The 25,841-nt window shown below is 38.4% G+C and overlaps 1 protein-coding gene across 1 annotated transcript in view; it reads left to right on the forward strand.

The window, feature by feature from the left end:
* Positions 1-25,841, forward strand: part of ANKAR (ankyrin and armadillo repeat containing) — a 73,380-nt gene that overhangs the window by 5,690 nt on the left and 41,849 nt on the right. Inside the window, 8 exon segments of the mRNA XM_043577302.1 lie at positions 7,352-7,789; positions 9,189-9,352; positions 10,259-10,362; positions 14,355-14,497; positions 14,500-14,534; positions 15,703-15,922; positions 17,402-17,437; positions 24,141-24,342. Coding sequence (XP_043433237.1) covers positions 7,352-7,789; positions 9,189-9,352; positions 10,259-10,362; positions 14,355-14,497; positions 14,500-14,534; positions 15,703-15,922; positions 17,402-17,437; positions 24,141-24,342 — 1,342 coding nt within the window.

The following is a 25,841-nucleotide window of genomic DNA, read 5'->3' on the forward strand; positions in this document are numbered from 1 at the left end:
TTAATGGTCAATTAGGTGGAAAAGAACCACTTTTTATCTGAATTGTACATGTAATTGAGGAGAAAATTACCTGAAAAAGACTTTAGTTTGTCAACATAAATCTGGTTACTAAAGCAAATGCCCTGAAAACAAAATTTATTGTTTCTTAGCGTATCAATAAAATGTGGAAGAATTGTGATCATTTGAATATTTAATACAGTTAATGGTAAGGTAGTTTCATGGAGTTTTCTTATTTTTCCTTCTGTCATTGATAGCTAAATAAAAAATTATACATACACATACAAAATATACATATATATGTTCATAAAGTACTCTAGTTTGATTTATTCGTTTTACAAATATTCACTCCGTTTTTATTTCTAGCTTAGACACAAAAGTAAGTCTGATGTCAAGAACAAGTAAACAGGAAGCTTACATACACATAAGCTCCATGAAAAAGAAGACCCTTACCTGTCTTACTTATCCCTACATGTTTTGTGCCTAAGATAGTTCCTGATACAAAGTAGGCATCAACAGGGGCGCCTGGGTGGCTCGGTCGGTTAAGCGTCCGACTTCGGCTCAGGTCATGATCTCAGTTCGTGAGTTCGAGCCCCGCATCAGGCTCTGTGCTGACAGCTCAGAGCCTGGAGCCTGTTTCAGATTCTGTGTCTCCTTCTCTCTCTGCCCCTCCCCTGTTCACGCTCTGTCTCTCTCTGTCTCAAAAATAAATAAATGTTACAAAAAATTTAAAAAAAAAAAAGTAGGCATCAACAGATATTTGTTAAATTGAATTAACTGAATTGAGTTGAATTGAATCAATGAAGAATTAAATGGGAACAGGGGTGTTACACAGCTTGAGGGGATTTCTACCATTACCAGTTGATCAGATTGGAAATTAAGTCTAGCATGGATGTCCCAGAGGGATTTAATAACTGAACTGAGGGAGCAAGTCCTCAGCAAGCATGTCACAGATAGATAGATCAGCTCAAAGTTTTGACTAAAGTGTCCAATCAGGATGATGTACAATGACTACAATTGGATGGTCATTCCCCAACCATCACATTCAGAACTATACACCACTGAATACTTCTGAATTTGGGCTAAGACTTAAACTACAGAAGTGTTTGTTTGCTACTTTTGCTATTAACTGTATCTACCACTGGACTGCTGTGAAGTTCAAGTGCCTGAGAATTAAGATTTGCTTGATGGCAGTGAGGCAGCCTGAGTCACCTGCTCTGGGTTGGGTTTTCAGAGATGTTTCAGGCTCTGTAGCCTTACTGTACTAGCAAGCAGTACAGTCTCTTGAAGATGGTATTTCTGTGTCTCAAAGGTAGTTTAGATAGCTAATAGCTCTCATTTCCATGCAGGGTAATCAACTTCTGTTGAGAGCAGTCTCCAAGAGTAGTGAGTATAAGGCAGAAATTCTCCTCCTGTGGGTGAGAATTATTCAATCTGTGGCGTTGGTGGAGTAAGGACTAATGGCCACCTGGCTTGGTGCAGAGTACCATAGGATTGGAGGGTCACTGGCTTCTAAAAGATTATAGCTATAACTGGAACTAACAAATCCCTTCTTGTTGTTCAAGTATTTGAAGTGAGAAGGCTGAAGCAATGAAAAATATTGCCAGTAATATCTAGTGAATTCCATTCATTTCTGCATTCCCTTGACAGTTCCCTCTTAAAGGACACTGACACTTTGGCATGACGTAGCTGCATTGTTGAAGAGAATATGACATGGTCAAAGTCTTAAAAACATATTTCAGTGTTTTCCTAGAAGTACTATCATTGCTGGTAGTTTACAATCTCCAAGGCTAGATCAGGTAATGTAAATAAAATGTAGCTAAATTAAGATGTCATTTTGGTAGTTGATGACACTTCTATCCTGGAAGTTGTCCACTAATCCATTTGCTAATCACTGGAAGACAGCAGGGAACATTGCACAAGCCAGATGATGTTTCTCTGTAATTGAATTGGCCAAGATGTGTCTGGGAAACTAAGTTGCATGGCTTGCCTTTCCTGATCAAGATGATGGCAAGAGCTTTATGAAGATTTGAGCTCTACAGATGTTAAGGATCAGCAGGAATTGATAGTGGTTTCCAATGATGTTTGAGACTTGACAATTCTGACAAAAAATTGGGTTTGCTTTTCTTCCCTTTTTACAAAGATTACTTGGAATCATCATTCCCACCTGGCATTTGTCAAGCAAGGCAAGGGCCAGAGCTGAGAGATTTGACTGGTAAAGAAACAACAAGCCCTTTTGAGAGTCACATATTTAGGTGGAAACTTTCATCATAGAAGTCAAATTCTGGAGAGTGATCTGGGTTAGAGGTACATACTAAGGAGTCATTCACATATGAAAGTCTGAAAAGCCTTTGGATCATTTGGTGAGAATATCGATAATAATAAGGGACAAGGCCATGATAGGAGGGAGCATACGTCCTACTGTGTAATTAAGAACAGAGGGCTTCTGGTTAGTGGATGACAAAATTGACTATATCATGTGACTTCATGGCCCACCATCTGGTCTCTTCAGCCCAACTATTATATCTGAGGCTACCCCAATAAGGATCCTCTCACAGTGATGCTCCTGGTTAACAGGATCAGAGACAGGTAGGAACGTTCTAATCAAGTTGTAGGGGGAGTGGGGGAGCACCCAGAGACTAACTGCCTACATTTTCAGGGATGATATTAAAAATACTTAACCACCAGTACAGCATGATCACTGAGCAGTAAGAACAGACATCAGCCATAATGTTGGAGTAGGATCTCAGAGACCTCTTGTTTGTCACAGGTAGCCTTTGCTGGATCATGAAGCTTTCCAGGAGATCCCAGGGGAGGGAGGTATTCAAACAGCTTGGGGCTATAGCAATTCAGTTTACCAAACAATAAGAAAGGGATCAATATTTTTACAACCGATGTGGCCATATTGATACATGTCAGCTAAATATCAGCTCCAGACAGTTCTACTTAATTCTCCTTTCCTGGCTGGGAACCCATGTCTAGACTAGTTGTGACTCTGATCCCTTTTTCACTGTATATGAGTGAAGCTGGAAATCTTTCCAAATTCAGTCACTCCACCACCATGTGCCCTTGGGGAAAGTGCTGTTACATTAAAGCACTTTGTAATATTGGCTGTCAGGCCATCAAAGATGAGCATCATACCAAGATGGAGATTTTTTTCTCCCTTACTATGCTTGGGAGTCTGCTGAAGCACCAGCAGCATCAGCATGCTTCAGGCACTGTAACAATGGTGTAGTGCAAACAATGGTATATGACCAAGCAGAATGCACACCAGACCTTTATGGGAACAGGAACAGGTACGGGCTCCCCATCATGCGCCACATTTGGAACATCGCTGTGAAATCTTGCACAGCCCAAGTGTCAGACGTGGGGAAAGGAACCCAGACTCTTAGATTGTGGGGCTTTTTATACTTCATGATCAGGGAAACAGCAGGTCAGAGGCCAGGTACAAAGGCAATGTGTATTCGCCTAGATTACCCCCAAATTAGAGCCTGAAATGGGGGCTTAAATCAGGGTAGATTATAGGAAATAACTCTAAGGAACAGAAGTGGGGGGCAGGAAAAGTGAATAGAAAAGGAGGAAACATCAATCCAAGGATGTGCTGCTGAGCTTTCATTAAGATCCATTTTGTAAGGACTCTGAGGAATCCCATAGAATACACTTCAGAATTGTGAGCCCAAGGGATGGAAGAGGGCAGTGTGTATCCCCTGACTCCCCCTCCTGGATTGGTCAAAGGTTGCTCCCTCACTCTCCAGAGTTGTTCTTGCATTGGAATGACTGGATGGGTTCCATCAGAAGTCTAACACAGCAGTGGTAGAGAAGTCCCAGGGTAAAAATAAGAGCCATGTGGTGCATCTGAAGCAAAGCACAGTTACATCTTTGTGAAGCTGGTTAGGGCAACAACAGCTAGAGTGAAAAATACAGTCTGGGAGGAAGTGAGGTAGAAGTGTCTGATAAACAGAGTGACTCATGGAACCTTGGCCCCAGCTCTATCCTCAGTGTTTGAGGTAGAGAGGGAATGCCACTCCTCCACTGACTTGACCAGGAAACTGGGGTCCAAGCCTTGTAGTTGTGGCTATACAAGGGCAAGCTAGCAGCAAGAATTTCTATATCATCATGCATATTTGGGGAAGTGGCACCTCCCCTCTTGGCATGACTGAGAGACTGGGCTCAAGTCTTGCAACTGCCCACGTCACTGCTCTCAGAAAACGATAGCAACAGCAATAGAGAAGGAGAATACCAAACTCCGGTCATATTATCTAGTTTTCTGTAGGGGATTTTAATTTCTTGATCTGAATAATTCTTGGATTCTTCAATGTATTACATAAGGTTTGTAGGATGAGAGGAAAGAAGGAAAAACGTATTTTTGTGATAGAAAAATGTGGGAGTGACTTTTAGTTAAGACACACACACACACACACACACACACACACACACACATACACACACAAAAGACCTTGTTTAATACAACTGGAAGTGAACTGGGTTTGTCTGGTTTTTGGTTTTGTTTGTTTTTTATGCCTCTGCTTATTCCCTGCCCTTTTATCTGTAATGCCCTCTTCCTGCCACTTTACCTCACCCTTCCCCATTCTTCCCCAGGTCATTGTTTCCCCCTTGTCAAGACTTGATTCAGACACAGCCTCCTCTGTCCTATGCACACTGTATCATTTTGCATTGAAATTACTGATTTCATCTCTGTCTCCTGTATTAGCCCTTAAGCTCCTCCTCAAGAGCACAGAAAAATGTCTTTTTTGTTTTTAAATTCTCAGCACCTTATAGCGTGCTTGCAGATAGTAAACTTTCAATACTTGTGGAAATTAAGTGGTTAATAACAATAGAATGTGAAAGAAAGAGGAGACTCTTGGGCTTCTAGTTTGAGGAACTGATAGATAAATAGAATCATTAACCGTGACAGAGAACGAAAAAAGCAGATTGGGGGGAGATGAAGGATGAATTTAGTTTGGGAGTGCTTCTGTGACGTTCAGATAAAGATAAGTACTAGGCATTGAAAAAGAATTGAGGTCAGGAGCAAAAAGCAGGGAAGGAGATAAGATTAAATTAGCATAGTATAGAGGTTAAAACAATGGAATCTTGTGTTTCCCCTCCGGTCCTCCAAATTCAGTTATATCCAATTTTTCTATTAAATCCTTTTTCATTTTCTACATTATTATGACTTTGTACATATCTGATTTGTAGAACATGCTGTGATCACACTTCCTCTAATAATTTTTTTTGTGTGTGACATGAACAACTGTGTCATTAAAACAAATTAGTTCAGTTTTCCGATTCAGCCCCAAACTTTTGAACCGCAATATCGAACTCCTCTCAGTACAGCGAAATATCAGGTAGCGCAGCAATTCCATTTTTTCCCTTAGCGATGTCTCAGTCCACACCTTCCTTCATTCTCCTATGTTCGCGTGAACTGACTGGTATCTTTTCCGGGCAATTTCTCTTCCGGTTCTCCAAAATCCTTTCTCCCATTCTCGACCCTCGCAGCCCTGCCGGCCCGCCCTCCCGCCTTTCCTCCTCCCCTCCCCCTTCCCGCTCCCAGTCCCGGTCTTTCACCTGAGAGGTTTTCCTCATCTGTGTGGAAACACTTGCAATTTGTTCTCATTTAGAAGTGGGGCAGGAACAGGGCTTGCTGACTGCTCCCACTGCACTGTAGTGATCGGGAAGAAACCCTGCCCCTTCACTGGGGAGCCTCTCCCCACAGGTTGTATTAGTAGGTCTTTTCTCTTTGATCCACCGGTTTCCCGCAGACTCCCGCCTGGAAGGAGGGCGAGACTGGGGCCAGAGGAGGGGGAGGGGCTGAAGATGTCCCCCTTTCAGCGCGCAGACTCACTTTGCTGGGTTTTCAGCTCAGCCTCTCCTCCCGGCCTTCAGCGGTGGGGCTCAAACCTTTTAGAGAGGAAGGGGAGGGGCTGTGCTGTCTGGGGAAGACGATCGGGGAGTTTAACTGCACCAATTCAGACTTCGAACCAATCTTTCTTTCTTTCTTTCTTTCTTTCTTTCTTTCTTTTTTTTTTTTCTGCTGCTGCTGTTGCTGTTGCTTCTGTTTCTGCTCCGGGGCCCCCCTCCCCCTCCCCGTAAATCTGACATGACGATCTGTTAGAGATTTCTACAGGCTTCCAATTTCTAAGCCTTCCTGACTTTCTGTGGGGAGAACTGACTTGCTGCCTGTTGGCCCCCAGCCACCTCAGGCTACAAAGTTTTAGGCGTGTCAACAATACTCTGGCTTATGTTTAGATTTTTTTTTAAGCTGTCAGAAATACTTTAATTTCTTTATAATTTCTTAAATTTTGCAAAAAGGAGGTGAATCATAGTGGTCATTTAAAAATCCAAGTGAGGGGTGCCTGGGTGGCTGAGTTGGTTAAGTGTCTGACTCTTGATTTTGGCTCCAGTCATGATCTCGCAGTTCGTGACTTCCAGCTCCGCATTGGGCTCCGCACTTTCGGATCTTCTGTCTCCCTCTGCCTCTCTCTCTGTCCCTCCCTGCGCTCTCTCGCTCTCGCTCTCTCGCTCTCTCGCGCTCTCTCTCTCTCTTTGAAAAATAAATAAATATTTTTAAAAAATAAAAATGTAAGTGTATTCTGCTTTTTTCTGGAGGGTTTTTTAAAATAGATTTGAGGAAGGAAAAAGAAAAAGGCAAATTGATGTCTCATTTACACGTCTAAAGCACGTATGTTAACAAACGCCACATTTTCTGTGAAGTCATTTTGTGATTCTAAGTTTTCTCAAGCTTCGATTAAGGGTAACATTCTAAGTGTAATTGTCTTTAAGAAGACAATCTGGCAGCAAGGAAGTCCTTAATTTCATCATAAATCGGAAGAAAATGTAACAGGAAATTTGTCATTGATAATAGAGAAAAATCGAGTTTTAATTCTTATTTATTTCATCACGATTAGTTAGCAGGAAAGTTCTTATTGTATATGTTTAGCTTCTGTTATCAGCAAAAACAAGAAATGTGTAATAATATAAGGCTTGGAAAAGAAAATTATACTTTTGGCCAAGTGAGAAACTGATGCCCTGTTTAAAGGGAAATCACATTTTCTTGTTCTTCCTTAGTTAACCCTGATTAAATATGGGACTTAGGTTGTTTCCATGGTATGGTGTTTCTTTCCTCCAAAGACAACGGAAATCTATTCTAATTCTACAAGCTTCCATCTTTCTTTACTCTGCTTAGTTAGCACCAATCAACCTGCTTTTCATCTTTAATAATTTTTTTGGCATCTCATCATCGCTTTGTCACTTTAGTAGGATTTCAAGATGAAACCCAGTGTTCAATACACTCTATTTATCCAGAAGCCACATATGATGTTTTCACTATCCAAAATTTTTCTTTTTTACTGTTAAGGTTTGGTTGATATTACAAAGGATCCGGACTTTAATGGAATCTATGATGAAGACATGAATGAAGATCCAACATATGATCCCAACAGCCCTGAAGAAAAAGCTGTTTTTATGAAATATGCTGAAAATATTATGCTAAAACTGACATTCAGTACCATACAAGTTCAACAGTGTGAAAATGTTTTTATATTTGAAACAGCCTATTGGCTTACTAATGCTATAAAATGTAATCAGGATTATCTTGATATTTGTACCTATCAGAGACTACAGCAAAGATTATATCTTCAGAAAAAGGTTATTCAAAAACACTTTGAGAAGAAAACAGACCTCAGAAAAGGGATAGGATACCTAAAGTTAATATGTTTTCTGACTCCATTTCTACTGAGTTTGAAAAAGAAGATGAAAGTTCCATATTTAGATAGTCTGCTTCCACTTTTTTCAGGTAAAAGTATCACCACAGATCAAATATAAAATAATTATATGTATATATATATATGTTAAATTTATATTTAAATTCAATTTTGTCTGTAGTATTTGAGTCCACTCATGTAACCTAGCTGTAGCCTGTTCGAAAGAAAAAACAAAATTTAATGTCTCCTAAGTAGTTAAAAATATTTGGTATATGTACATAGTACTTGGTATACATTTATACTAATTATAAGGGCTATTGGAAGACTTTAAACATGTTCTGAGAAAAATAGGGAAATAGGCCATGTTCATGATGGAACAATACTGTGAATGTATCATATCTGATTCAAATTACTCTATCAATTCAATGTACTTCTTTTCAAAATCCCTATTGTGTTTTTCACAAAAGTTTAGAAATTGATTCTGTAATTAATATGGAGCAGTACAGGATCATGAATGGTCTTACATTTCTGAAAAGGAGCTGAAAACATATTTTAAAACTTTACTAATGTGTCAGCACTATTATACACAAATAAACCAATGTAAGAGAAGAAAGCTGAAATAGGACCATACTTACATGGAATTTGACAGGACTGCAGGGCATACTGTTCCTCCCACCCAGATTAACATACAATTTATAGATTTTCATTGATGCCCAAACGTGTAGGTTTATTATGGCAGGAGAATTATGGGAGGATGTCAGCCATATCTGTAATGTTTTATTACTTAGATTATTGGAAGCAAATATGACTAAGTGTTAATAGTTAAATCTAGGAGGTGGTATTAGGGTGTTATATTATTCCTTGTACTTTTCTGTACTTTTTACCTTTCTCAAAATGCATTATATACTTTTCATTAATGAAACCATATTCTGCTAACAAGTCAAAATATTGAACAAATCTAATCCTTACTGGACTTTTAGAAAATTATTTTTTTAATAGATGTTATATGTGGATTTTATTACTTTCCAAAAAAGTGAGCTCGTTTGATTTTTTTTTTTTTTTTTTTTTTTTTTTTTTTTTTGTCAGTGAGAGATACCCACCTATTTCTCATTAGTGTCTCTTTTTGCCTAAACCAGCTCAGGTTAAGTTTTTATTTATTTAGCCAAAGATTCTCTGAGGCAGAGTTTCAAATCTTTTCTGACAATTGAAGGTAAGATACTAGTCTTAAGCTCACACATAGAATAATGTTTTAACTAGTCTCTTGAAATGTCTGTACAATGAAACTACAGAAAATGCCCAAAATGTATGATATATTTTCATGTTTAAAATATATACTAAGACTATGATTTTATAGACTGTAACTGCCAAGATTTTCAGTTAATATGGAGTTTTCTTCAGTTGGTTTATTTAAATGAGAATCCAGATCTCCAAAATATGATTGTTTATATGCTGTTTTCACTTTTTAAATAAAAGTTTCTTTTTATTTTGGAGATGACAAGGTCAAGACAGAGCGAGAACTGCCTCCATTTATTTACGGGCGAGATTTTAAATGCCAGCATTTTCACTACAAAGAGGATCAATATTTTCATGTTCATGGAGGAATTGAATTTGATATCAGCACACCTTCAGTTGAGAATGCTTTGGAAGACTTTAAGGTTTAAATTATTATTGTTCCTGAAATGGTTTGTCATTTCCCAGCGCTTTTATCTCATTCTCCATCCATAAAGAGTCTCTTGCTGGCACAGGCACTAGGCAGCTCTCCAAATGATTATCTTCCTAACTCACTAGTTTTTTCATACATTATGTAACACACATGAATTAAGTCCAACTACCCTAAGGTAGTATGTGAGGTGTCAGATAAGCTAGGTACAGCTATCTTCATAGAATTTATAGATCTCAAATGGACTATATTTGCCCTAAAATTGTTGATCAAAGAATACAGTAGAAATCCCTCAACATTCACTATACATTTTCCTTGAAGAAATCTTCCATTTTCCTTGAAGATTAGTATTAGAACAGAGATCCTCTAGAGTTTAAGAACAATAATTTCATCTAGAATTTAATATAAACATTATACATTTGAATTGTCATTGCTTTTCTACCTTATATTTATATTTATATAAATATATATATAATTATTTATATTTTCTTTTGTATTTTTTCCTCCCTCCTGAAGTAGGAACTGGATACATGCAAATATTATTAGGGTTTTATGGGATATTATATTAAAAATTTATCATTTACGTGTACAAAATTTCATCTTAAATAAGCCATAATTGATGGGGCACCTGGGTGGCTCAGTCAGTTGAGCACCTGACCCTTGATTTTTGGCTCAGGTCATAATCCCAGGGTCGTGGGATAGAGCTCATGTCAGGCCCCATGCTGGGTGTGGGGTCTGCTTAAGAGTCTCTCTCTCTCTCTCTCTCTCTCTCTCTCCCCCCCCCACCCCATCCCCAACTTGTGCATGCATGCATTCTCTCTATATCAAATTAAAAAGAAAAAGCTATAATTGTTTAGACTTATTTAAAGATATGTTTTTAATAATATAACTCATATTTTAGAATAATTTAGAAAAAATACGGGATTGTGCTGCTAATACATTTGTAGAAGATTTAGGATACAAAGAACATTACTCAATACCAGTCATGGAACTTAACGGAAAAAGGTAAGGAACTTTTCAGTAATTATTCACAGTAGTGACAACCTGTTGAAAGTTAGGAGAAAACAAGGAGAGTGTCAAAGTGCAAAGGCTAACTTAATACCTCAGCATGGAGATCCTAGCACAATAACGCCTGTGACTGAAATAGAGAGTCAACAAAATAAATAATATATCTATTACTTCATGCACTTTGGTACATTCTGTGTAATAATCTTTAGAGATAGTGATTAGTTCTTATAATTAACATCGTTATTAAATGGGAATGGAGGTGAGGATCAAATCCTATGAGCCTACTGAAAAGCAGCGGACTCAGCAAATACCCCTCTAGTTCCACAACAGATATGATTTAAAATCCTCTTCCTCTGCTGGGTCTTGTTACGCCTGCCAATTTTTGAAGCGGTGTGTTTTTCTTAGTATTGCTAGGATCTTTATGTCTTGTGTTCTTGGGTTTCCATGTCTTGGACAGTGAAGTTTATGGCAAGTAGAGTAGGGGCATTACTATTAGGAGGTAGAGACTTGAGATTTAAAAGCATATAGGAGAGGTTTTTTAGTTTTCTGTTTTTTTAACGCATGGAAGTGGTTTAGAGACCAGGACCAAGTCTGGAACTCTGGAGAATAGCAGCTTTTAAATAGGGAGATGCAAAAGAGAGAACAAAGGAGTTGAGAAGGAATGATATAAGGAGGAGGACCAAGAAAGTACGATAGCATGGAAGCCAAATGGGGAGGAATTTTTAAATATGGAAATAGATTAAAAGAATCAAATTCAACAGAGAAAAAGGCCAAGTCAACTTAAGACTGAAGACAGCACTCTAAATTCGGCAGTGACTTGGGAAGAGGATTAGTTCTGGCTTTAGGCTATGTTTAGTGAGCTGAAGGGTGAAGTTGGGGAGAGTTCATGTGATGTGAAGAAGACAAAGATTACACATTTCTCCAAGATGCATGGTCGTGAGGAAAATAAGAGAAAGGAGGCAAAGGGAGAATCAGGATAAACAATGAAAGGTGGGTCTTTTCATTGAATACTGTCTGGATGCACACATAGTACTCGAGGTGAAGTCAAAGACCATGTGGCTAATGACTTCCATGATTTTGGAGGGAATTAAGTAGTAGACCTCATGCCTCTAGAATGGACAGTTGGTGTGCAACTCCCTCGAGAAGGAATCCCTCATTCAGGGATCCAGCAACTGCTGACACATTCCATGTACAACACCTGCCAAAGTAAATAGTATTTCAGAAGCACCTCTGAATAACACTTTATCCCCCCAGGCTCCAGTGACTAGCTGGACACTAATGATCCTGAGGATGCAGGGAGGCAGCTGAGATAAAAGCTGTACTTGGTGAGAGGTTGTTATAGGTAAAGGAGTATGGTTGGCATAAGCCCACTGTCATTGAACAGTAAGAGATCCAGTCAAATTGTTTCAATGGGATACTATAGTAGAATGGTTCTCTAGTTTCTGACTAATGCACCACATTGGTCATCAATGTTGGTGAATTGCAGATAGATGGATTTGAATTTGCAGACTTGCAAAGGCAGCATGAGCTTGTTTCCCAGACCCAGGCAGCATGGAGTAAAAGTAAAAACCACAAGTGGAGTAATAATCAGTGTTTTCTTGGTTCCTGTAACAATTACTAGAGAATCTTCAGTTCCATAATATCCCCCCTACATAGTTATTTTAGGAATCTCATATGCCAATGGATCAGCTCTCAGGTACTGTGAGATATCTTCAGTTTTCCTCTTTCCTGTCTGAGGAATCTGTAATGATCCACTCCTGGGCCCCTGGAGCTCAACAGACCCTATGAAGGCAACTCAACATTAATGCCATTGTTGTCTCTGACATCATTTCTCCTGGTTGTGGATCTGGGGTCACTTCTGGAGCTGGCTTCTCCTGATGCCTGCTAAATAACTTGTATCAACTGTGAGGCATGTTGAAGCCAATCCAGTGAAGTAAGTATTTCTTTCCCAATTTTATTGGTTTCAAGGAAGTGCTACCTTGAACTCCTAATAATTTGATGCAAAAACAGCTCTTTTAGTCATTTTGCTAACAGTTCTTTTCTGTGATGTAGGGATCATTTGGTGAATGATTGAAAACATGCCATGTTAAAATCTCCCCTCTTTGATTTTAGGGGCATTGTTAGTGGACTGAGGTCTTGAGTCTTGATGTTCTCTTTCCTCAGAATGGTTTATCTCCTAGGAAACCCCTGGTCCATTATGAAAATAGGGTCAGTTCCACTGGCCCTCCAGGCATGCCTGAAAACATCTAAATCCTAGATTCATTTTGGTTCAGGTTCGGCCCTCCTACCATATCAGAATCAAAAAGTAGGGGCCACAGTCAGATACCCAGGATTTGGCCATTCCATTAAAGTACAAGAACTCATGAATTATTAAGGTGACAATGACTGGAGCAAAAAGATTAATTTATATCAGTACCAAAATGTCCTATTTTGGGGACAGTATACCAGCATCATGATGTTGCTGTGATTATTAGGAGGCAGGTCAGAAATCAACTTAATGTGACAATGGTGTATCAGGGAAATGTGGTCCTAGAAGCTCCTCAAAAACTGGGTGCAGATTCTCAGGTAGAAGAATCTGAAGGGAGCTGTTATAGTTCCTGCTATAACTAGAGCTAGGGAGCTAGCAGCTCCTCAAAATCTGCACTGGGTGCACATTCCCAGGTAGAAGAAGCTGAAGGGAACTGTTTTAAAAGTGAGGCCCCCTTATAGTTCCTGCTAATATCTACACATAGGTTTTGAGTAAGAGCAGTGATATGTCCCTATGCAGTACTTGAATGAATTCTCCCTCAAAGCACTGGCCATCTGGGCTTTCTATGCTTCCATAGAAAGGGGGCCAGTGCAGATAGTGTATCCAATCTTGGGGGGAAGGGGTCACAAAAGTCTGTGGCCAAAGACTTTCTCAGGGTATAGCCACCTTCACCACCTCTTGCTTCTCCAGTTTCTAGGGTAGGATAGCCCCCTGCTGGTTCTGGAAGCTTGATTTGTATTGGATAAGTAAATTGAATTTCTAGAAGAAATCAACCCACATTCCTTTGGTATTTGTTAAATTTATACATCTATTTCATTGCCTGAGCAGTGATCTAAGAGTACATCACTAAGTACCAGAGCCCCCAAAGGTAGTCAGCAGCTTCTGACCCCCTAGCAAGTTACCACAGCCAGAGGCAGCTCCCTGGAGAAGTACATGAAAAGATAGAGGTTGCTGGCACTGGGGCTCTATGATGTGGAGCTGGGCCACTGAGAGACCAAAGGACATCCTTAGTGTGATCTCCTGGGCCTGTATCCATGGAGGCAGTCTTATGAGACTTGGGGTATCTGTTTGTGGTGTCCACTCTTAGCAGCATGTGTGACACCAAGGGAAGGTGAGCTGTTTTCTTCTAGGTATTTAGTTTAGTCATCCAATGTGAATCAAGCATCCGGGTCTGATTCAGACAGCCCCTTAAGGTCCTAGAGCCTATCATTGCTGTGATGTGAAAGCCTTCAAATCTGAGTAAGATTCAGAATACCTGCTCCTCGATTTTAGAAGCAAGTCCCTAGTGATGAAGTTGGCACCTGTACAAGTTGAGGCCCATGGACAGTGACAAGTTCCACCACCTGGACTGGCGCTATCTCTCCAAGGTGTGGGTAAAGATGGCCTTTAGTTTATATTTTTATGGTCTAGTTTCTCTTGGGGCGAGAGGATGGTAGACAGGAAGAATGACAACCTCAGATAAATGCAAACAGGTCCTCAAACATGCCTTCATCCGTGCAGAAGTCTATATTATTCAGAAAACTGAAGTGGAAGTAAAGGTCAAGGAAGAGATGATATTAGCCTCTGACCAGTTCATAACATAGCATTTCCCTAAGACTTTCTTTTTCAATCAGTACAATTTAAACTACATTTTTGTACTTAATTATTATAGAAAAATAAAGTTTAGCTAGCATAGAAAAAAAGTAGCAAATTACTTCAAAGTCAGAAAGATTGATCTTTTTTCTTTATTTTTTTTTTATAGCTACTATGTGATCTGTTTTGAACTTGAAACTTTCTATCATCAACTATATAAGACAAAGTGGTGGGGAGCCATAAATGAAATCGTGAACAATCTGAAACCAAAAAGACTTCCACTAACAGATGCTCAATTACATGAGCAATTTAAGAAAAATTTGGCTTCAAAAAAGCTATGAAATGCAAGGTATTTCAGTAATCATTACATAATTTAGTATAGGAGGCTATTATAGATAATATGTTATTATAGGTAAGTATATGTCTCAAATTTTTATTTTAGGGATAACTATTGGGTTAAATGAAGTTTCCAATATGAAATAAAAATTCCACATTTTAGCAGCTTAGAAGCCATACAATTCTGGATAATAAATTTCTGGTAGGGTTGCAAAACAATCTGTTAATGAACCGGATTGTGACCAATCTTAATAAAGGTTAGTATTTATTAAGTGCTTATTTTATACTCCAGGCGCTTTATAAATCCTTTTAACAAACTTTTTCAAGGTACTAGTACTGCTGTTGTCATTCTGGTTTTACAAATGAGAAATTTGAGGTGCAGCCAGTTAAGGATCTTTCCCAAATTACACAGCTAGTAAATGGCAGAGTCTGGCTTCAGTCCTGGGAACCTAACCTGAGGAACAAAACCTGGCATTCTGAATCAAATCTCTGTATCTGTTTCAACAAACCTTGATGCACAGCTTCTGGAACTGATAAATGAAGTGGTGAGCTCACCAGTTTCAAAGGACACACTGGCATTTATTTACCATTTATTTGTTTCAATGTCCATACATTTAAGAATTGAATAAACTGTTCATTTAATTTTAAAATATTAAGTGGTCAGAATGTTTCAAAGAAGAGTGTAATATTTTTACCTCTCTATTCTGAGAACTAGAACAAAGAAGACAAATTGTATTTCTATAGCTATGTAATTTTAGCTTCTAGATTTCTAAATTAGATTGTTCTTAAATCAGAAAAGGAACCCAGGGATCTTCATTTGCTTAAGTATTTCAGGAAGCAAATTTTCCCGTTTTAAGCATCTACAAAGAAGGAGCTATAATTTCTCCCTAAAAAGTGGGGGGTGGGGAACTTCCCAAAAATATTTTTTAAACTTCTCAATGTTTCTTAATAGTTCTAACAACTTTAATCATTGCCCAGTGAGACACTTTCAAATGGAAAGTGAAAATTCTACTATGACTGAGCACCAATCATGTAATTATATCAATACATACTTATTAATTATATATTAGTATTATATTTATTATAAATATATTAATATATGTTTATCGTCCTTTTTTTCCTTAAACCAAAGTTTAGGTGTATTTTAAAGAAACTTATTCTGGTGCTCTTAATCCTTTTAGAGCATCCCATTTGGTATGAAGTCTGCTGTTGAAAGAGGATTATCTGCTGTTTTCCATACATTTAGCCGTAAAACCTCAAGCTTGACCATCAATATTTCAGATGAGGCAGGCTATGCCATTTTCCATCATGCTGCTTTACACAACAGAGTTTCTATTATATGTCAACTGTGCAATGCTAGCTTCAACGTCAACCAAAGACGCTTTGTCATGTCTAGCCAAGGTACCATAAAGTTTAAAACATCTAAACTGTTTTTCTTTTACCTGCTCCTACTCAGAGTTAAGAAGACATGTTGATTGTAGAGCAAGATAAAAATTTGGTATTGTATCTAGAGCATAGTTGAGGTTTGTGTTTCCCTTATTTCAGAGAGGCTCTTTTCTAAGTATCACTTATTGCTCTCTCATATAGTATTATTTATTTCTTTACTGTGTCTCCCTCACTTGAACATAAGCTCTGTAAAAGGCAATGGTTTGCTTTACTTTGTTTGCTATGGTATTTGAACGCCTAGAAGAAAGCCTGGCATTGTAGGTGCTCAGGAAGTAGTTGTTGGATGAATGCATGATTGGATGAACACAAGGCAGCATTTGATAATCACTGGCATAATTAAAACACAGTGGTGCACTATAGAAATTCACAGAAAAGGTAGATAAGTAGAGATCCCAGCAGAAGATCCTTTTTTATCCCAGAGTTCTCAAGCAGGGAATAACTTCTTCACAATATATAAACTTAAATAATATTTAATAACAAAAAATTCTTATAATAATAATTGTTTTTAATTAATGGCCCCTTTAAAGCTAACCCTAATTTTGACTTTTAAAAAGCCACTTTTTCCTGATTCTTAGGTAGGAATATATATATATATATATATATATATATATATATATAAATATAAATAAAATATATGTTTATATATATATTCCTATTCACTGGAATAAATTTAACCAGTATAAAAATAATAATGTTGAAAATGAAAGCAGAAGTTCTCTATAACTGAAAAGGGAAATACAGATTAAATATCAGGAATGGCCGATAAGAAAATTGTAATTTTATATTTTATCTTATATTTTATATCTTATATTGTATCTTACAATATTTTATATCTTAAAAACTGTGTTATATTTTCACACACCAAAACATGTTCTGCTTTAATCCTATTGGCTACTAATAAATTATGTACTCTTATCAGTATAATTAATATGTTTTCATATTAAGATGCTTCTATTACTTGATTAAAATAGCACAAATTCAGTTAAATTTAAATATAACAAGTAGCTTATTGTTTAAAGATACATAATATTTTAAGCCTTTCTTGGTGTGAAATAAATCTTTGGTAAATTAAAGTCTCTCATTCATCCTGTGACTGCTTGGATTTCCATTTGCTAAGAATTGGATAGATTTTGACATATGGAAAATGTATAACTCTACTGGCAACATCCACATATGATGACTTACCCAACACAAAACTGCACCAACTGTCAGTTTTGACCAGACTCTAGAGATGCAGCATTCCAGGTCTGCTCTGCCATGATGCCGGCTGTGTGCACCAAGCCCAGATGGCTTGACCAAAACCTCCACTTAATCCTGTCGTTGATATCTAAATATAGCAATTTTATTCTTATTCATATGAATCTATTTTGACTAATCTAGGGAACTCATATATGTTATTAATCGTACTTCTGTGTGTATTCCCCTTTAAAACAGAGTCATCAAAAATGGATGTGAAAAAAGAAAGAAATGGTAAGATATAAATAAAATATTTGGTGCATTTGAAAAGGATATTGCATGTATTAAAACTCTTCTATAGTATATAATCTCCAAAATGTTCTGTTACATGAAAATGTCACATAATGATATTTTCTATATATTTTGAAGTCTAAATTTTTTCTACCCATGGTTGTTTATTCATATTCCTCTTAAGTCTTGTTTTTTTTCTTTTTTCTGTTTTTTACTGTGGAATTTACAGTTACCTCTACTTATTTTTTAAAAATCAATCCCCAAAGTAGTTTTTATGCCAAAAAAAAAAAGCAGTTAATATTATTTAGATATGCTGCCACCTAGTGACAGTAACAATGTATGAGGACTGAGGAATGAGGCATTCTTGACTGAGGTGAGAGATTTTACCTAAGTAGTTTTTGTTAAATGTTAATTTATTTAGTGTGTGTGTGTGTGTGGGGGGGGGTCTGGTGCTGAGAGAGAGGGAGAGAGAAAGGATCCTAAGCAGGCTTCTCGCTTTCAGCACAGAGCTGGACACAGGGCTCCAACTCACAAACAGATCATGACTGGAGCAGAAATCAAGAGTCAGACACTTAACTGACAGAGTCACTCAGGTGCCCTTGACCTAAGTATTGAATATGGAAAATCAGAAAAAATTTTAAAGGCTGTGCCTTCCATATCTATATCTAAAAGACTATATACCTTCATACTCTATATAGGATAATTCAAGGAGGGTGTTTTTTTTTTTCTTTCAGGTTTTAGGCATGTTTAATAGATCAACGACAACCAACTTCAGCTTGATTTATCCCCAGAATATTCAGCTAGCAACACAATGAACCTGACATGAAAGTGGTGAATCCTATCATGATTTAGCCATTCTTCCATGTCAAGAGTTTAACATCTTTTTTAAAATTCCAGTATAATTAATGTACAGTGTTATATTAGTTTCAGGTGTACAATACAGTGATTCTACAGTTCTATACATTACTCAGTGCTCATCATGATAAGTGTACTCTTTAGTCTCCATCACCTATTTCACCCATTCTCCCCCCCCCCACATCCCCTCTGGTAACCACCAGTTTGTTCTGAATATATGAGTCTATCTTTTGTCTCTTTTTTCCTTTGTTTTGTTTCTTAAATTCCACGTATGAGTGAAGTCATATGGTATTTGTGTTTCTCTGATCTACTAATTTCACTTTGCATTATATCCTCTAAATCCGTCCATGTTGTTGCAAATGACAAGATTTCATTCCTTTTTCTGGCTGAATAGTATTCCATTGTGTATACAGTAAAACCTTGGTTTGCAAACATAATTTATTTTGGAACCATGCTTGTAATCCAAAGCAGTTGTATATAAAAGCAAATTTCCCCATAAGAAATAATGGAAACTCAGATGATTTTTCCACAACCCAAAAATATTCATACAAAAATGATTACAATACTGTACTATAATACAAAATAATAAAGAAAATATAAAATTAACCTGCACTTAGTTTGAAAACCATCGTGGCTGGTGTGAGCGAGATAAGAGAGAGGAAGGTTATTGTGTAGGACAAATTTTACCATCACTAATGGAATCACTGCTATCTATTGACTCAATGAAATCTTTTTCTTTCCATGCAACTTTAACAAGGAACCTATCCAATGACACTTGATTTTGCCTCCTTTGAGAATTTTGTGGAAATGTGACGTTACATTGTTGTTAAACAGATTCATCGCTGGTACTCTTACAGCCTTATTCAGGTGGTGCTTTTCTACATAATTTTGCACTGTTTCCAACACTTTACACATCTCCCTAATCTCATTTGAAGTGAGGGATTCCTCTGCCTTTTTCTCCTCCTCTTCACATGAGATGCAGGCATAGACTTCTTATAAAATCTTACAATTTTGGCCACTCACATACCTCATTCATACTTTTCGATGATTTCCTTCTTAACTTCCACCACAATCATCTCCTTCTTACCGCCTTTCTTTTCAACATTTTTCCGCACAGGGACCATTGTATATGCTTACACAGATGTTGAATATAGTACAGTATTAATAAACTTGTCATATACTGTATTTAATGTAACTGGCAATAAGGCAGCAGAGGAAAGTGTCTATATCTGCAGGCAGGCTGACCTAGAATGAAGCAAAGTATCCATAAGCTTACTATTGGATGGAAAAGCAAAGGACTGTCCATAGGTGCTTTGAAGTGACAAAAAAATACACCATTGGTGCCAGTTGTGGGCACCTTCCAACGTTCTGAAAAATCACTGATTTCTGCCAAACACTGCAGCCTGAGACTGAACATTCGAGCATGGGAGATGATCACCCACAGTCCCACAGAGGGAGAGAGAGAGAGAGAGAACCATTGGCTTAGTTGTGATCATGTGATATTTGACATCACATACTACTCGTATTGCAAGACATCACTTGTTTATCAAGTTAAAATTTACTAGAAACGTTTGCTTGTCTTGTGGAACACTCACGGAACAAGTTACTCCCAATCCAAGGTTTTACTGTATATGCATACCACATATTCTTTACCCATTCATCTATCAGTGGAGACTTGGGCTGCTTCCATATTTTGGCTATTGTATATAATGCTGCAATAAACATAGGGATGCATGCATATTTTTGAATTAGTGTTTTTGAATTCTTTGGGTAAATACCCTGTAGTGTGATAACTGTATTATATGGTAATTCTATTTTTAATTTTTTGAGGAATGTCCATTGTGGTTTTCATTTGCATTTCCCTCATAATTACTGATGTTGAGCATCTTTTCATGTGTCTTTTGGCCGTCTGTATGTCTTCTTTGGAGAAATATCTGTTCATGTCTTCTGCCCATTTTTAAATTGGATTATTTGTTTTTTTGGTATTGAGTTGTATATGTTCTTTATATATTCTATATATTAACCTCTAGATCAGAGTTTTCAACCAGACAATAGTTTCTTCAGACAACATAAGCCCCTCCAGAACTTCCCTAATTCTAGTATGTCTTAGGCCAGTGTTTCTCATCCTCAGCACTGTTGACATTGTGAGCTGGATAATTCTTTGTTGTTGGGGGCTTTCCTGTGTACTATCAAACGTTTTGTAGTATCCCTGACTTCTCTACCCACTAAATGCAGCAACCTCCACCCCAGGTCTTACAAACAAAAATGTCATCAGACATTGCAGATGTTGTGGGGAGGGCACTTCATCCTACTATTCTGGGATAAACTTTCAAGTACAAAGGAATCATCCAGGGATCTTGTTAAAATGAAGATTCTGTTTTAGCAGCCTGGGTGGATGCCAAGATTCAGAATTTCTATTAAACACAATTTCAAGTAGTAAGAGGGGGATATAGGATAGTACTCCTGCCCCTGGATTGTGCTGAAATATTTTTTGGAGGGAGGTGGAGAGGAGAAGGAGAGGGTGAGTGGGGAGACTTCTGTGTGTGTGTGTGTGTGTGTTTAAAAAAACAAAAAAAATGTTGAGGTCATTTTGATTTTTTTAATTTTATTTATTTATTTTGAGAGAGAGAGCGAGAGAACAGCAGGGGAGGGGCAGAGGGAAAGGGAGATAGAGAATCCAAGCAGGCTCTACACCTTCAGCACAGAGCCCTATGTGGGGCTCAAACCCACAAACCATGAGATCATGACCTGAGCTGAAACCAAGAGTCAGATATTTAACCAACTGCACCACCCAGGTGCCCCTTGGTGTTTCTCTTGCTGAGAGCAACCAACAGCCTTTCATTGACTGAAATAAACCAACATATTCTATAGTCCTATGATTAGGTCTCAGTCTTTTGTGAGAGCCTGTGCTCCTGGACTGTGAACTTCACATGTCTTTTTTAGTCCTCTCCCTGACCTTAGCTGTGTCAGGATGGATGAAGAGTGGCTAGAGTTGGGTATTTCCCTTCCCCTAGGTAGGTTAGGCTCTGATAAAACCCAGCAGGTTAGGCTCTGGTATAACAGTTTCTCCTGAGGCCAAGCCTTGTTAAGGAAAATGGAATGCTCTGCTATATCTCAAAATGGTTCCTTTTTCCCTCCCCCTGCTAGAAGCATGAGGGGATTTTTCTCCAATATCCATTGTGAGATCCTGGTCAAACTCCAGGAGTTAAAACTCACTAAAGCATGAGGGCCTCGTGGGACTGGGGCCCCCAGAGTTTTAAACTCTCAGACTTATCACAATGAGCTTCCAGCGATTCGTCAATTATAGTTCAGATTTCCCTACTGTTACTGAAACCCAAGTTCAGCTGCCTGCTGCTCGAAAAGCCAATACTTGAGGGGCACCTGGGTGGCTCAGTCGGTTAAGCATCTGACTCTTGGTTTTGGCTCTGTCATGATTTCAGGGCTTGTGAGTTCCAGCCACACATCGGGCTCCATGCTGACAGTATGGAGCCTGCTTGGAATTCTCTCTCTCTGTCTGTCTGTTTGTCTCTCTCTTTCTCTCTCTCTCTCTCTCAAAATAAGTAAATAAGCTTAAAGGGGAAAAAAAAAGCCAATACTCAGAGACACTTTTGATTGAAAAGGAATCTGAGCTTTATTCAGGAGGCCTGCCACTAAGAAAGCAGACTCTTGTCCCCCAAGGCCAACTCTGAGGTTTCTGCCTCACCCAGGGATTTTTTTTTAAGGAGTCTATGGCAGTTAATCAGTAAATCAACTACAATTGTCCATAAAAGTTCTTAATTACACACAGACACAATGGTGTCAGTGACAGATGTTATCTCAGTGCTTGAAGGTTGTGCAAGGTAGTTGTGCAAAGGGGTCTGGTTCCTTACTTCTCAGGGGTTGTACAGGAGGGTCTGATTTCTGTTTTGTGATGTGCAGAAGCCTCTGTTTTTTCTAAGAAAGAATGCATGATCTATAGATTACGAAGAAATGGCAATCACTCACATGGGCTAAGTAAGGGTGATTGCTAAAGCTTAAAGACTACTTGGTTGGCTGGAGGAGCCCAGGGGGCTTTACTACTCACTGGTTCTTGTGGAAGTTTCTTTTCAGTAAGTTTTGATTCTCTGTATCAGCCTGTCCATATCTTCATTTTTGGAGGCAGCGTTTTTGCCCTGAGACCTCACTTCTCTATCGGATCTAAGAAGCATTGTTGATTTTTCAGTTTGTTTAAACTTTTTACTTGCTCTTAGGACATAGTGATGATTTATGCACCTTCCATGCCTGACCAGAAACTGGAAGACTAAGCAGTGACTTTAGGTAGATAGATCAGAGCAAATACTGTAGATTACCAAAGGCTGTGATGTAAAGCTTAGATGAATAAGGCAGGCCAGAGGTCATTGGAAGTGTCTTGAGTTGGGAGAAAACCAGTGCTTCACTGAGGAATTACCATTTAGGCTGAGAAATAGGAGTTAGCTGGACCCTGGTCAGAAAAGCACGTGGGAGAAGGAAGCTCTCAGACAGTAGGAATAGCCCAAGGTGACTGGATCATTCATCATCCAAATAAGGGAGACTTGAAAATGGAAGAGGCACTGTTAATCATTATGCTCAGGCAACAGGCATAGATGAGTACTTTCCTGGGCAAGCTGGGTCGTGTGGCTGATTACCCCACATTTGAAGAGAAGAAGAAGGCCCAGATGAAGAGAACAAGTTGTGTATGTCATGGGTGTTTTGGGGTGAGGGAGGTAGCTGTTGGTTCAGGTGTATTGGAACCAGTGGATCCTTTTCCTGTATTCATGATCGATGATGTTTTGAAACCTCTGAAACGTTTTAAGCAAGGAGGTAAAAAGATCAGATTTATATTTTGAAATAATGGATTGGTGAAGGGCAAGAACAAGGTGGGGTACCAGTTGGGCGGCTTGGAGTGGGGAGGTGGTGGCAATAAAGATAAGTTCTAGAGATATTTAGTCTTGGCAATGGACTGGTTATGGAGATGAAATGAGAAGGAGACACTAAGGAGTCTTTCAGGTGTCTGATTTGTAGAACTGGCTGGATAGTGATATCCTTCACTGATTTAGGCAGCAGTGAAAGAGGACCAGGTTTGGAGGGGAGTTCAATTCAGAACATGTTAAGGTTGACGTGGTGTGTGGAGACACCTCATAAGAGGTTAGAGATAAAGATGTGGAGCTTGGAGAAGAAACAAATCTAGAGACATAATCCTGGGAGTCACCGACTTATAGGTGGTAAATGAAGTCACTGCGAAGATAAAAAGGCCAGAGACAGAGCCCTAAGGCTCATGTAGGCATCGGGATAATGAGAACGTCCCAAAGGAGACTCTAAAGGAGTAGCCAGAGAGGTAGGAGAAAAATAGGAGGTTATGGTATCACAAAAGCCAAGGGGGGGGGAAACATTTTAAAGAGGAAGAACCTTACTGTTGAGAGGTAAGATGGGAATTGAAAAACACCCACTGGATTTGGTGACATGGAGGGCTGTTGTGAACATATTTTTCTTTGAATTTCAAAGGATTTTACCTCTTACTACAAAACATTTAAGTAAAATGGAAAATAAACAAGAAATAGCTTATTTGATATCACAAAACTATTTTACACATTGACTGAATTTTTCAAATATTTAATATTTTCAATGTTATTTATTCTTCATTTATAAAGAAGTACTAATTTTTAATGGTCAGACATCCTGAATTAAAGAAATCTGGAATTGCCTAAAATTATACTTTTTAATGCTTATCTTATCTTTTATGATATAAAAGCTCCAGATAAGCACTAAAAAGCTCCACAGATGGATATCAAAAAGATATGTTTTTAGATGGACATTTTAGATCTTGACCGCCTAAATAATTGTCCATACATTTTAGGTCCAACACCTCTACACCTGGCTGCACAGGCTTGCTCACTGGAAACAACCATCTGTCTCCTCTGTTTCAAAGCTGATTACACACTTTCTGAAAAAAGAGGTTGGATGCCGATTCACTTTGCTGCTTTCTATGACAACATTGGCATCATCATTGCTCTCTGCAGGAAGGATCCTAGTTTGATAGAAGCAGAGGCGACAGCTGAGTAAGTTATTAAGCATTTGTAAAAACATAAATCTCTGCTCTCATGGCTTGCCCCAAACACTGACAGCAAAAGGAATGGTTGCTATGATCCATGTGAAAGGCTATGTAAGGCTTACCCTCTGGTCCCTATCTTCTTCATCCACCACTTACCTCTACAATGTATAAAGAGAGAACTGCCATTGACCTATCCATGCTATCTGAAAGAATAAGAAGTAAATCCTAGGAAGTTTTTGCTAAACTTTTCTTAGTGGTTTGGTTCCACAGACCAGTTTATCAGGTTAATTACTTAGTGCTCTGGAAGAAGCCTGAGACTAAGGAGGAGAAAAATTGCTCTAAATTGGAATCTACCCAACCAGGAAACAGCACAAGATTATCAAAGGCTGTAGATTACCAGATTATCCAGACCAATGTGGATAGGCCTCAGATAACAGGAGAAACATCTAATGGTATACAGAAGAGAAACACATTAAGAAGAAGAAAATAACTATGGGGGCACATGGCTGGCTCATTTGGTGGAGCATGTGACTCTTGATCTCGGGGTTGTGAGTTCTAGCTCCACATTGGGTGTAGAGATTACTTAAAAATAAAATCTTAAAAAACGTTTTTTTTAAGAAGAAAAAAATAACTTTGAAATAGAGAAACACCCCAAATACAATTTCACAATTTAGCTTCTATTTCACAATTCTCTTTCATAATTTAGCAGAGGACCAAACTTTAAGATGGAGGTGTAACTTCTCCTGAAGGGTACATTCTTGGTTATAATTGAAACACAAAGTTATCATTTTGAATCTGAACAGGATTTAGGCATAGTTTCATTCAGATATTTCTGGGTCTTCAGATAACCTGGCCATTATGATTAAGTGAAGAAATTAATCCTCCCTCTAGCTTGGGGCAAAGATGTATGTAAAGAAAGCTTTCAGGAAACAATGGTCTCTGGCTAATAGTTTCTCTAAAAGACTCTGGAAAGAGCCATGGACTATAGAGACCCGAATCAGCTCTGCTCAGTCATATTGTGACAATGTCTTTGAGTGGAGCGGCATAATGATTCGTGGGTTGTAAAAGCTCAAACAATTGGATATCAGAGGTGGAAGTAAGAAGCTATCTGTGAACATAAGGAAAAAGGAAAGGATTCATAGAGAGGACAATTACCAAGGTTGGGATCTGTGTGGAGCTAATGAAGAGTGCGACCACGCAGGTGTGTATGAATATGGAGCCCAAATGAAGGTATGACAAGGAACTGAGAGATCCAGATGGTAATTAGCATGGAGGTTAAAGTCACAATCTAAGGGGCATGTTGGTGAGGCAGTTCAGGAGCTAAGATGCTGGAAGAGCACCCAGCAGGGCAGGGGGAATGGCAATATGGAACTGAAAAGAGAAATACAATTTATTGGGTAGTATGCTTTTCATGAGGAAAATCAGAGTGATAGTGTTAAAGTAGAAGTAATCTTTATTCCTACCACTGAATAGGATAAATAAAGCCATAGAACAGTCTTATTAAAG

This window comes from Prionailurus bengalensis, chromosome C1 (genome assembly GCF_016509475.1).
Source record: "Prionailurus bengalensis isolate Pbe53 chromosome C1, Fcat_Pben_1.1_paternal_pri, whole genome shotgun sequence".
NCBI classification, from domain to species: domain Eukaryota; kingdom Metazoa; phylum Chordata; class Mammalia; order Carnivora; family Felidae; genus Prionailurus; species Prionailurus bengalensis.